The sequence below is a fragment of the Tyto alba genome, unplaced genomic scaffold (assembly GCF_018691265.1).
Source record: "Tyto alba isolate M040663 unplaced genomic scaffold, T.alba_DEE_v4.0 Super-Scaffold_48, whole genome shotgun sequence".
Taxonomy (NCBI): Eukaryota; Metazoa; Chordata; class Aves; order Strigiformes; family Tytonidae; genus Tyto; species Tyto alba.
This window is the reverse complement of record NW_024881324.1, coordinates 13072272-13085520: the sequence shown is the minus strand read 5'-3', so window position 1 is coordinate 13085520 and position 13249 is coordinate 13072272. Positions and strand designations below refer to the sequence as shown.

General features: G+C 37.9%; 1 protein-coding gene across 11 annotated transcripts in view; it reads left to right on the top strand.

Moving 5' to 3' along the window:
• Positions 1-13249, top strand: part of FARS2 (phenylalanyl-tRNA synthetase 2, mitochondrial) — a 254990-nt gene that overhangs the window by 48056 nt on the left and 193685 nt on the right. For 10 of the 11 annotated variants that reach the window (XM_042806612.1, XM_042806609.1, XM_042806611.1 and 7 more), the window contains one exon: positions 11242-11877. In XM_042806612.1, coding sequence (XP_042662546.1) covers positions 11260-11877 — 618 coding nt within the window. In that variant the 5' untranslated portion in view covers positions 11242-11259. Of the gene's footprint in view, positions 1-9978; positions 10134-11241; positions 11878-13249 lie in introns of those variants that run through there. The other variant, XM_032991902.2, reaches the window with a different exon arrangement.

Sequence of the window (13249 nt, the reverse complement as noted above, 5' to 3'; positions counted from 1 at the left end):
CCAAGTCCTAAGGCGGCTGGGGTGCTGTTGCTTTTGGCTAGGTTTTCACTGATAAATACGATTAAAAGCTTCTTATCTTTATTGCCTGCCTTGGGTCTTGCTATGTATTGTATTTATCTGAATCTCAGATAACTCTGTCAGTTCTCGCAACTGATACAGGAGAAACAACCCACCACGTAATGCTTTCTCTGGTTGGACTGGTAGGCTGATATGGTTCATTCTGCATACTCTGTGACAAGAACAGCAGTGGAATTATGTTTAAGGTGAAACTTCCCAAAGAGGCCCCTAACAAACATAAAATTTCCTCATCAAAGTAAATGCTGTCTTTGGTTCTGGTAAACGTGATGATCAGAGGTGAAATCCTAGTTAAAAGAAGATGATTTGTTAATGTTGTGTTGGTTTGCAGGCCAGCCCTGCAGTGGAGCAGATACAGCAGCAATGGTCTGTCCCATGCCACTTCACCCAATTTGTTCCTTTCTTCTTTCATATTCCTGTTTGCCTCAACAATGCTTTAGCATTTCACCTTCCCATATCCCCTAAATGTTTTCTGGCTTTCCAGTTGGTCTCTCCTGATCATACTAAGTACATCATTACAATTACAATGATGTTAAGGCTTATGAAGCTTGAGACACAACAAATGAGAACAACAATTCTGCTTCTTGTTCAAGCAATGTAGGTTTGAGCCTTAAAAATCTGCACGTTTAGGGATAAGGTTGTTTTAGTAGTAATAGCTCAGTATTTCTGAACTGTTCGGCATGATTCTTAACAGGCAATTTTTGGCAAGCTGCTTTTGAAATGTTTTGATTCTGTTCTCAGTAGCCATTATACCTGTTAAATTGTTGATAAAATCATACTGCAAACAATGAAAAAATTCTGAACATGGAGAAAAATGGGAATATAATCAAAACAATTTGGAAAGGAGAAATAAGTGAAAGTCAAGATGTTGAAGTACAGCACTTTTGAAGTGGGAGCTGCCATACTAAGAGGTATGAATAACGCAGTACTTTTACTATGGGGGTGTTGTAGAGCTTAATTGGTTAATCGCTGAAAAGCACTTTGAGGTCCTGTGTAGAGCTATGCTATGTAACAGTAGAGTGCTGCTTAATGAAAGCCTAAATGCTGCTGTGTAACACTCTTCTGTGTGTCAGTATGTCCAACTGGTGTCAATGGTGATCGAACACATGGATCCCATTGTTGGACATGTTTGACATTTAGCAAGGTGACTACTGCTGTGTTTGGTAAATCAACATACATTAATAACTTGCTTTACTTGCCAATAGGGCCACCTTCATTTTAAATTAAAGTTTTAGATTAGTTTTTAATATATGATGATGCTTTGCTTGCTTTTCACATTTGCTTACACTAAAAATTAGCAACGTCCCTTTAAAAACTAAGCCTCCAAATTTATTATAAAGAGTACCATATAAAAATATAGTATACCTGACCCTAAAAACATACTTACATTAAAATTATATCCAAACTTATGAACAAATATAAAACGTGGGAGTAAATGGTAGGGCATGGTGTCTGACTGAATCTCTCTTCAGTCTTTTTCTTTTGCAGGTTCCTCTTACGGAGAAATAATACTTGGAAACTCTTGGAACTGATTTAGTTCTTAAGTCTTTTTAGGGACTATAGATTTTAACAGCTGCTTTGACACAGAGGTTACAATTTTGTTTTGTCTTCATTATGATTTATGAGAAAACCTCAAGAAGAGTATATTTCTTCATTTTTGTGTATCTGTCATCTGTGGGATTTTTTTTTTTCTGCATTTGTTTATGTGAGTTTTCAATAATTAAGTGACTTCTGTCATGACAGCACCCTTCAGCTCACATACTGCATGGTAAAGTAGTTTATTTGCAAAGAATATGACTAGGAGTAATTTATTGGAGTAATCAAGAGTTGAAAACTTGAATTCTGGATTTTTACAGTGGTTCATGGTCCCTTTTAGAAGTTGGTACCTGTTATTACTAATTCTGAATCTGTTGATTTTTTAATCTTTAAATATTCCCATTCGTTTATTTATTGTTTTCTTCCAAAGCTTATGGGTGTGGACAAGCAAATGAAAGTTATTTTCTTTTTTTTTTTTTTTTTTTTTTTTTCTTCCCTTCCCTTCCCCTTTTCTCTTTTAACCGCTTGGTTTGTACTGCACTAGCTTGGTATCTTACTACTAGCCTCTTTGTGTGGCTGCCAAGGTTTCTTGAATAATTTTCTTGACAAATGGCTTACTCATTAATATTTTAGCCCTGTTCCTATCAACCTCAGAGAAGTGGTATGCCCCAGGCAGGGAAATGTAGTTGCTTCCTTAGGAGCCTTCTAATCTTTTCCTTAAATGCTTTGTCAGAGCCGATGACAGATAAATGAAGACTGTGCAGTTCAAACTAGAGATGACTTCATTGTACACGTGTGATCATACATTTTCTAACTGGAAGGTGTTGGACTGCAGCGGAGTCTCTGCTGCAAACATCTACATTTTCTTTCCTTTATATATACTGAAGTCTATGAAACTTACTGATTCTGAAGTAAAATCCGTAGAGAAATTTGTCACTTTTTTTTTTTTTTTTTTTTTGGATTGGCTGTTGAAATATACATAGTCCTGGTAAAAGCTCTGCCTGCTCACAGACTTTCTTTATTTCTATAATAGGGACAGACCATGGTGTAATACTGCAGCTGAGTTAGAGTTTGAGTTGAGATCAAGTTCACATCACAGCTAGGTCTGAGATGTGGATCTCTGGTGATATTTTGGCTCAAGATGGTAGCAAATACATGAAACTTATTTCTTTAGATCTTGGTGTGACAGAACATTGATGTGACACAAAACTTACAGTACCCCCACCACTACTTAGGGTTGAAACATAACAAGATAGGCTAGTTTGATTTAGATGTTGATTACATACATATTAAAACCATGAAATAACTCCCTGATTTAAAATATTCATTATATTTATTATTTCTTATTAATATTTAGATTATTCTTTTAAACTACAGCATGATGTCTAGGGTATTACTGAGGAGGGCACCTGGAGATCTGTGGTGAGTCCTGATTTTCCCCAGTTCTCCTCAAGAACAGAAGAAGATGGTGGGAATCAGAGTACTTCTGGAAGATGTAGGTAAAGCTGAAGACTTCTCGTTTGTGGAGGAACTGAGTGATTCATGCTAGCCGCCTCCTCTGGCATGACCCATCTAAGCCATTTGGTTTTCTCAGTATTGGTTGGGCTGGATTTGTTTCTCAAGTTTAATTTTTCACTGTGCCATATGAGGTGTCTGAAACTTGGGAATCTGGGCATGTTGAGTATTTTGCAGTTGAAGGTTAAATGTAGCCTGGTAGGTATTATGTGTGTTGAATCTGGTATGTAAGATATTGCTGTGTTCTTTCTGCCCTTTCCCTGGGGGAGGCAGGCAATCATTATTTGATCAGTGAATGATGCCTTCTGAGTTGAAGGATATCTTCTTTGCCTACCACAGGCATCTCCAGAGGTCTGGGCTTCCCAGCTGGCCCACCAGGAGAATTCAGCTCTTCTGGTGGCTGCAGCTGAGCCCTTCTGCCTTAAATTGTAAAAATAAAGCATATACCTATAGCTTTATGCTTTCCTGCAGTGTACTGTAGTGTATATAGTCATCCCACAGAGACCACTGACACATGGCAATGCCACCTGTAGGTGACTTTCTCTAGGTGAGAAGGAGTGCTGAAGTTCAGGAGGTTCTGCTGTTTCAGGAGTGCAGCAGGGACGTTTATCATCCCTCATGATGAGGAGTTGTTTTATGGTGTGTAGTGTTTTGGATTACTACCGCGGAAATTATTACTACTTAAAATTAATTACTTATACGTCCTCTGCTGTTCTTTGCACTGTTACCAAGTCTGCATGTGTCCCATTCTTGGCATTTAATAACTGACTGCAAGAAAGTTACTACTACTTCCTCCTGTTAAGGCAGGATGAGGACTCTATGGTTTTATTATGTTCGAATGGTGTAGTTAATCAGAGAGAACTAAGTATACCACTACACATAAATACTACTAATATCTAATTTCTAAACAAACTAATTTTTACTCAGATAAAACTCCATAGTAGTAAAATTCTTGATGGCATATACCTTTGTAGAAAAATATGGATAATTGACTTGCAGATATTGGTGGGAAAAAAGAAGACGGAAGAGATAGTGGCAAACTTGACTGCAGTGAGGATTTTATAGGTATTTGAAAGTCTCTGACTCTTTTATCTGACAGTTATTTACAATATGTCTTCTAATGAAGACAGCTAATTGGCAACATTTTCAAGGTATCGGAAAAAGAATATTCCCTCAGCAGACAAAGGTAGTGTTTTTTCAGATTGTATCCCTTGAAAAATGGATGCATTTAAAAGCAGGAGGCGCATTTGAGAATATTTAAGAATCATTTCTGCATTGCCTTTTTGCAATCTGTAATTTGTAATATAACGCATTCAAAATATGTTTGTGTAATGAGGATTTTCCCTTGAAATATAGAATGGACTATTAGCTATTTTGACTCGTCGTGGAGGGAGGGAAGAGCCACAGGTATGTCAGTAGTAGCTCAGGTCACAGCTGTTTAATTTTCAGTAGAGTTTTGTGCATCTTAGTCATCACACACTATTGAGAATTTCCACCGAAGGGCTTAATTGACATTTCTTCAGTAGAAAACAAACTGTTGTAGTTTGTGAAAAAGAAGATCAAGAAATAATTGAGGTATAAATGAAAGAAAATTAAATACTGTTTCTGAGCAGAGGTGATTTTCCTTAATTTAATCTCCTGTCTTATATATATAAAAGCTTCCCCCCCACACTCGTAGTGTCTTCTGTATTTGTTTATTTTGTTTTTATTCATCTGTTATTTTTTTTTTCCTGCTCAACTACAAATGGTAGAATTGGACTGCTCACCTTAAACTTCTGAATTTTGCATGTTATGGAGTTGGATGTCTCTAATCTTCTAGAACCAGAGTTATGAATTTGTTTGCCTTTGGTCCTTAACTTCTAATGTCAATTATACTGTATATTTTTATTTTTAAAAAAAATTTTAAAATACTCTGAGTAATTCAGCAATTTGATGTACCTGATTAGTTTACTGATCACAAACTTCAGTGTGTTGATACTTTATTTCTGAACTGCTTAAGCCAAATTCAGTACAGGTTGGGTTGAAACCCGATTATGTCAAGCTTTGAAACAGTATTATACCAGCTAGGCAGCACAGATACAGAGTTTGCAAGTATTTTGACTATGGAAACACATTTTACCTGTCCTGAATCATATGTCTTGAAGTATTCCTCTTTAGTAAGTGGGAAACTTGTGTATAAACCCGAACAATCCTGGAGTGACACTGTGTTTGAGGGGAATCTAGTGCCTGTATCAGCCTTTGGACAGACCGCATGGTGAACTGAAACTTGTTGCAGTGTGATGTGAATACAACATTTGTCATCATTTGCAATATCCAACCTGAAACTGAATGGCGAGTGTACTTAAGTGATGATTCAAAATATTTTAAAACTGGTGCTTGCCCAGAGGTCCTTGCAGAAGTGTGTTCCCCTCTCCAAAGACTTGCTGCCCATGGTGACGATCTTAGCCTGTCCTGCAGTCCTAAAGAATGGTGAAGGTGGTTGAAGGCGTGCCTCAGATGTATGGACCATGTTTTCTGTGTTTGCCTTCAGGTGCTCATGTATGTAAGACAGGGGTATGAAATACTGGCCTTTGTTCAGTCAATAGTGATCAGTGAAAAAGGTGCATGGTTGCTAATATCTTTTATTTCATATTTAAGAAAGTCTTACATATAACAGTGACAGAACACATGGTCATGACTTATCCCAGAAAAGGGTTTTTAATTTTCTCTCAATATTGCCAGCCTCAAAATGTTGCGGAAGGTGTCATCATGACTAAAGTATCACTATTAGAGAGCAGACAGCAAGCCAGCTTACAAGACATTTTTGCTTCAGTTAAGAAGAATAATAAAAAAGTTATTCTGTATGTTTCTTGGAACTTGCTGATGGATAATTAACTAGATGAACTCCAAGTACGTGAAAAAATGAATAGCCAAATACTCAAAGGTTATATTATCTTGCCTGGTGCTTTGTAGTGCATGCAAAATGTTTTCCATTGGGTGTTTTGCCATCATCAGGGACATCTGAAAATGTTCTGCCCTTGGAAGGTCAGGTTCTAAAATGGTTCCATTCTAAATTGTCTGTAAGACTATTATTTCAGAGGTCTGTGTGTATAACATAAATTCAGTATGCTCAGTAGAGTGGAAGTCTCTTCTGATGTGAAACAATATATCTGCATTTTAAAATGAGCTTGAAAAATATCTGATCTCATTATTAGTATTGCATGCAAAATAGCTTTTCTTATATCCTATGCAATGTAGATATGGTCATGGCAATACAATGATATTTGCTGCTGTATGCCTACATAGTTTTCAAAACTAAAATTCAATGCTTAGCTAAATTGCTAAGCAGACTGGTAAATGTCCAATTTTAGCAGCCTAACATATGTTTATAATTTTTGTTTTAACATATGCTATGTTGGTTGAACTCCCCTCCCCACACATACGGTAGATAAAAGCTGTCACATCACAAAATGGTGGCAGCCCAACTTTTCTAACATTTTCCATGGCACTTCAGAGTCTTGCATTAATTAGCTATTCTTGGATAGGAGACAGACTCTCATCTTTGTAGAATTTTTGGTTTCAAACCCGTCATGTACTTCAGTTTATGTATGCAGTAGCCCATCTGTGTTTCTGCAGCCATAAACAGTAAAAAGCAGGGGCATACAGAAAAGTGGTCAGCGAGAGTGAAGCTGCCCTTGGCTCACAAATATGAATATCTAACAAATGGCCATGAAAGCTGCCCTATTTGGTTCACTGGTGGGCTCCAGTTTGCTCGAACAAGAGTGCTCTCTTTTAGGAGAGGTGGGTGAATAAAACAGCACTGGTGTGCAGGCCTTTTTCTTTCCATTGTGAGCTGCTAAAATACCCTCTTTCCTCCTCCTTTTTCAAGCCAGGTGTAAGGAGGAATTTCACTGAGTCTTTTATTCTTTCCTAAACCTCAGTGGAGTAGAGAGGACTTGTGGCAAATACCACTGCAGCAGTGATAATGTTGTCTTAATCCTTGCTGCACTGTAACATGGAAACCTGGATTTAGACATGAAAGGACATGCCTTAACACTACAGTAATATGATCCCTTATCACATCAAACTGCAGTTTGCATGTGCTCTAAAATCACAGTATTTTTTTTTTTTTGTATTCTGCCTGCTGTTTCCCTGTTGTTAAGCTCCTGACTATGGTATACTTCTGCAGGCATAATGTCTACTGTGATGCTGCACGGGGGATGGTTGGTTTTCTGTGGGGGATGAAGAAGCCATGCCCATTAACTGAAACTGCTGTAGAAATGGCCCGGGCTCTGTGGCAGAGGACTGACATTGGCAAGTGCGGTCACGTCTGTCCTTGGTCTGTCCACAGCACAGACAGGGTTGCTCTGATGCCTTCATCCCTGGGTGGCATGGGTGCTGCCTTTTGCCCTCTGGTCTACCTTGAAGCTGCTCAAAAGTTCATACCCACATGCAGGCATGGTTCTAAACGTATTGCCAAAACGTGAGGTAGGATGTCATCTCTATCAAAGATCTGAGTTCCTGCAGTTGTATTAGACATCTCAGTATGGAGATTGAGGTACAGGGATAGGCCCATGGAGCTTTTTCAGAGGAGCTGCTGACTTACCTGGGAATGTGGCTGTGGCAGTGTCAAGGTAAGGGCCTGTGTAAGAGGCGATGGTGGGCCTGGTGCTTACCCCCCCCGCCTTGGCTCCCAGCCGTGAGTCAGAGCCTCCGTCAGTCCCAGAGCCTGTGACCCACTGGTGACACTGGTAGAGCACCTTGCCATCTTTGGGTCATAGATGCCAGTGGTGGTTGTTCGATGTTTATTTCCCATTTATGTATTTGTTTTCAGCTACAAGGTCCTACAGCTGCTGTTTGGCTTGTGGTTAGCTGGCTGTCAGTCTTTGCTGTGGGATTCAGGTTTTGTCAGTGTGCACAGAAACCAGTTTCGCTTTTACTACCAAATAATAAGCGTAGTGGAAATGGAAGAAGAAAATGATAAATTTAAACTGTGCTTTTTCAGACCTCCAGATAGATGTCTACTAGAAATAACTGTCTATTTATTAGAAGTGAACATGAGTAATTAGTGTATCCTTAACATCAGTTATTTATTGCTGGCAGAAAGGTACAGAGATTTCTTTATTTTCCAGTGTTGCTCTCCACTGTGGTAAACATATCTTTGATTTGAAGTTTTCTTGTATGGTGTAAAGAATGTAAACACCGCTTTTTCCTTCTCTGTAGTTTCTCTCCCCAAATGTCATTTATCACCAGTTGAGTTGAACTAAATCCAATACCATTTTTCTGTAATGAACCTGGAAGCAGCATACATGAGTCTGTGGTGGGAGATGGGAGCAGAAGAGTGTTGGTGAAGGGCTTCAATGTTTCTGGTGTTCTTTTGTGATCCCGTATCACTGGTTACTTTACTGTTTATTTGCTGCCATTTGCAGTACTTATACATTGGATAAGTCATTGAATAACATTGGATAACTGTAACTTTTTTTTCTTACTGCTCACAGTAGATTTTGCTTTAGATTAGAATAATAATGCAAATAGTAATGTGATTTAGGTATTTAAGGCACAGGCATAATGTTAGGATGAAAACTCTGATACAAGTTAATCTGTAGGTTTTTCTCCTGTACAAGTTTGTGAAGGGTATATATCACTTGCTCAGAAAAATCCTGAACTGCTGGAAACTGATAGCAATGTTGCTCTTTATAAATATTGAAAAAATCATCAGGTAAGACCTTAGAGATGTATACGTTAGTCTCCCTTAAAAATCATGATTCTTAACAGAAACAGACAGAAGTGTGTGTATATATATATTCTTCCCCCCCCCCCCCCCCCAAAAAAAAAAAACCCTTATGGTTCGTGATCTAATTTCTTTTCCCATTAAGTTATTGTCTTGAGAACTGTTTATGTGAAAGCTGAACTTCTCATATGGTTGTCTGATTCTCTGAGGAATGGTATTTAAGCAAGCAGCAAACATCACGAGACTCACGATAAAGTCACGAGAGTTTTTTGTATGTTACAGTTATGTGTAAGCTTTGAATCAAATTTTTTAGAAAAATAAATGTATGGGCAGATGGTGATATTTACTTAGGGGAAGCTGAATTCATTATCTGACTAGAACTGGGTATTTCAAGCAGCTGTTTGAAAATGAGAACTCTCCTTCCATGAAGGAGAACGTATGTTTGGGGAAAATGGAGCCTGTTTTCAAAACGTAAGACTATCCATCCTTTAGTCTATGTCAGAGGGATTTCTGGTGTGTGTATGTGAATTCATTTATGGAAGAACCTTATCAGTAATGGCCAAGAATGAATTTGGTGAAACGGTTTTGCAAACTCTTAAAAAATCCCCCAAAACGTAGAAAACAAAAAGGTAGACCTTCTTAAGTTTCAAAACTAGATAAAAGTTGTAGCTGCTCTTTTTTTCTTAAAATATTTGACCGGAAAAAAGGATTAAAGCAAATATCTAGTAATCTTATGCTACCCTACCAAATTTAATTTCTGACTACTCATCTTGCCTTTATTTTGATTTACTGAAATACAATTACTTCAGGAAATAGACCCATAGAGAACATCCAGGCATATGCCAGAAAAAAGGAAGCCAAATATCAACATACCTGATATCTTTTACAGATTTGTTTTTTGGGGATTCTGTATTCTAGAATATGTCTATTCTATTTGCATATATATTTTTGGAGCTTAAGAGTATGAAAAATAATCTTAGCTTGTTTGTTCTTTTTTTTTTTTTTTTTTTTTTTTTTTTTTTTTTAATACCTATTTCTCTTATGTTCCTATGGAAAGCTAACCAGATGCTGTAATGCTAACATAAAGATGGAAAGCTATCCCTTGAAGACTGTGGTCTATTTGTCGCTTTTGTTCTTCCTTCCCCCGTTTCTTTAAGACTACTTTTGTGGGATATTCTTTCACATGGGAAACCTATGGTGGCTCTGGATTCTTGGTTCACAGAGAAATACAAACCAGTTGTTCAGAGCAGATGCCTTTCTCCAGTCACTTCTAATGCCTCTGTTTTCCCTTTCCACAGTAAGTAAATTGTGATCCTTAATTATTTTACAGGAACCTGTGGTAATATTTGTGAAGTACAACTACAGATTTTCAGGTGATTTTGCATCTCAGAATTAGCTTATGCATTTGGAGTGACTGAAGGTCTCTTGATCCTCAAAACTCTTCTGGAATTATCTTTTTGAACACTACAGAGTAATGCAGCTGTGTACACGTGAAGCACAAAACCTGCTTGTAAACAGGGTGGGTGTGTAAAGGTGGCCCTTTGATAAGAAACGAGTTGTTCCGTTCAGACATCTTTCAGAATCTTATCACTTCATTCACCTTCCTGATATTTGGCAAGCCTCCCTGCCCGGTACAGTGGTGTAAGCCATGAAAACAGCCATACTGGAAACATAGGAAAGGGGCTTTGTGCTCACCCCAAAATGCTAACATTACTTCTGACTATGTGGAGCCTTTATTGTGAATCTTGTGCAGTACTCATATGTGAACTTAATATGCTGTTTATATATAAATATATGCCGTGTGGTCTTGCCATCTGTTTTTTCACAGTGGTTTGAAAGGTTAAACTGGTTTCGTTTGGCATTAAGTAAGAATTAGTGATGATTGCGTAGTACGTGCCACATGCATCTGCTTGTGGAATTCCTTCCGTAGCTTCTGCTAATGGCGGGAGATGATACAACAATAAGTTAATGCTTGGGGGTATTATTATATGCAAGTCCCTGACTATTGAAGGGTGTTGTTAAATTTCTGAGTTTCTCGTAAGTAGTATTCAGTTATTGCCTCATATTTTAACTGGATGAAAAATACCATTTCAAAGAAGGCCTGATGTGTATTCAGCTGTAAAGAGTAGTAGTATCTGGAATTGGGGTTAAGGCTAGGTCTAGAGTCATTAATACTGAAGCAGTGATGCAGAAGACTGATAATTAAATAAGATACCCTAGCTGAAATTTGATCACAAGTGTATTTTGCCTCCTCTGAAGTAAAAATAGTGGTTTATAACAGGAACTTTGCCATATTAATCAAGCAGACGTTTGAATTTTACTTATTACTGAGATACTAGCAATTCCTTCAGCAAGATTACAGTTCCTAACTAAATTTTTAATTTTTTTTTTCTTTCTTTCTCTAGATCATTAAAGAGTTTACAATGGCAATGCTCTGGAAATTCATGAGAGTAGCTAAGTATTCCAAAACAGCTTTATCACCGAAAGTAAGGGTAAGAGGAATTCCCACCCATTCAAGGCATTCTTCATCCAAGTCTGTACCTTCAGATTTTGCTGCCAACACACTCTGCTCAAATACTGTGGAACTGCTTGGTAAAGCTTATCCTCAGGATGACTACAGCAATGTCACAGAGAAGATTCTTTCCAAAGTGGGGAAGAACTTGCACAACACAAAGCATCACCCTTTGTGGCTAATCAAGGAGCAGGTGAAGGACCACTTTTACAAACAATATCTAGGACGCCGTGGGACTCCGCTCTTTTCTGTCTATGATGGTCTTTCTCCAGTGGTTACAGTACAGCAGAATTTTGATCGTTTGCTTATCCCACAAAACCATGACAGCAGAAGGAAAGAGGATAACTACTACTTGAATCGTGATCACATGCTAAGAGCACATACATCAGCGCATCAGTGGGACTTGATACACTCTGGCCTGGATGCCTTTCTGGCAGTGGGAGATGTCTACCGCCGTGATACGATTGATAACACCCACTACCCAGTCTTCCATCAGATGGAAGGAGTTCGACTCTTCTCCTGTCACGAGGTAGGAATTCAAAGTTGGGATGAAAGAGGTTTTGAGTAAGTTGCATGATCTTATATTTGCTGTAAGCAAAGTGCATGCATGTAAATATGTTACAGCAACACGTGTGTTATGCTGTACATTGATAAAGATCAAATGATCGATTGCGTAGTAATACTTGTAATTTGAGAAAAATATAGGTGGAAAATGTTGAATTTGAAAACAACTGTAAATGTCCCAGGAAAACGTAGAAAAAAAAAATGGAAGGACAATATCCTTGAAAGCTACCAAAATAAAATATTATTTGAAAGAAAACGGCTTGTTCAGCTAATGATCTGCACGATTCAATTCTAGTTCTATCACAAGTTTCTTCCAGCGAGGTCGCTTTACCAAAAACTTTGTCATATTAATATTTGAAGGACTCATGGATGTGAATTGTTGCAGCTACATCCGGAGTGCAGTTTTAATTATGTCATCTTTTTTATTTTAATAGCTCTAACTTCTGTAAATAAATCTCTTTTTTAATGAATTGTTACATTCTTCATCTCATACTAAAGCTGCATTGAAGGATTCATCTGTTGCAGCTGATAGTTTCGGGTGTGTGATAGATACGCAGTAAACTCATCACAGTCCAGAGGCATCAGCTAATGAGCTCTACGTAGATGTCCAAGGCTCTTGAGTTTATATATTTTGTTGGCACAGCTTTCATGTTCTGCAAATGCTTGGGTGTCATTAAGTATTCTGCTGTATCATTGATCAGCAGTAAATATAAGCCAGTTTGTTTTCCAAATAGTAATTGATTTGTATAATTTGTGTATGCTTGTAGCAATACTGCCAAATTCACATTTCTATAACTAAAACTAGCTTACTCTAATAATACTGAGATGTAGACCATTCTTAGTGTGGTTGCCAATGGGTGACAGGAGCTTGGCAGGGAAGCCTGATAGGTTTGGATGCCTGAGGGAAAACTAAGGTAATCATAGAGCACTGCTTTTCTTGCTGATGTTTCCCACCCCATGTGGCCACTGCTTCTTCCACTTCAAAAACATACCTGCCTCTGCAGATGTCCTGTGAGCTATGTGGTGTCGAACACAGCTTGCAATCACTTCTTTGGTAACCAGGAAATGGAAATCTTACAGATTTATCCAGTCTTGTTTGTTTGCTGTTCTTTTCCCATAGGCTTGTTCATGACTACAATCAGGGTATGCAAGCGAATAATGTACGATACTACATTAAGAAAATGCCATTTCTTAATGTTTTATGTTCATGACAATTTTTTCTTACTTTAGCAGGAGTTCAGGCATTTATATGGAAAGATTTTATCTGCCACAAAACTATAACATCAACAGTCTTGCAGGATGGAATTTCTACAAACTTAGGTGGGATTGATCTAATT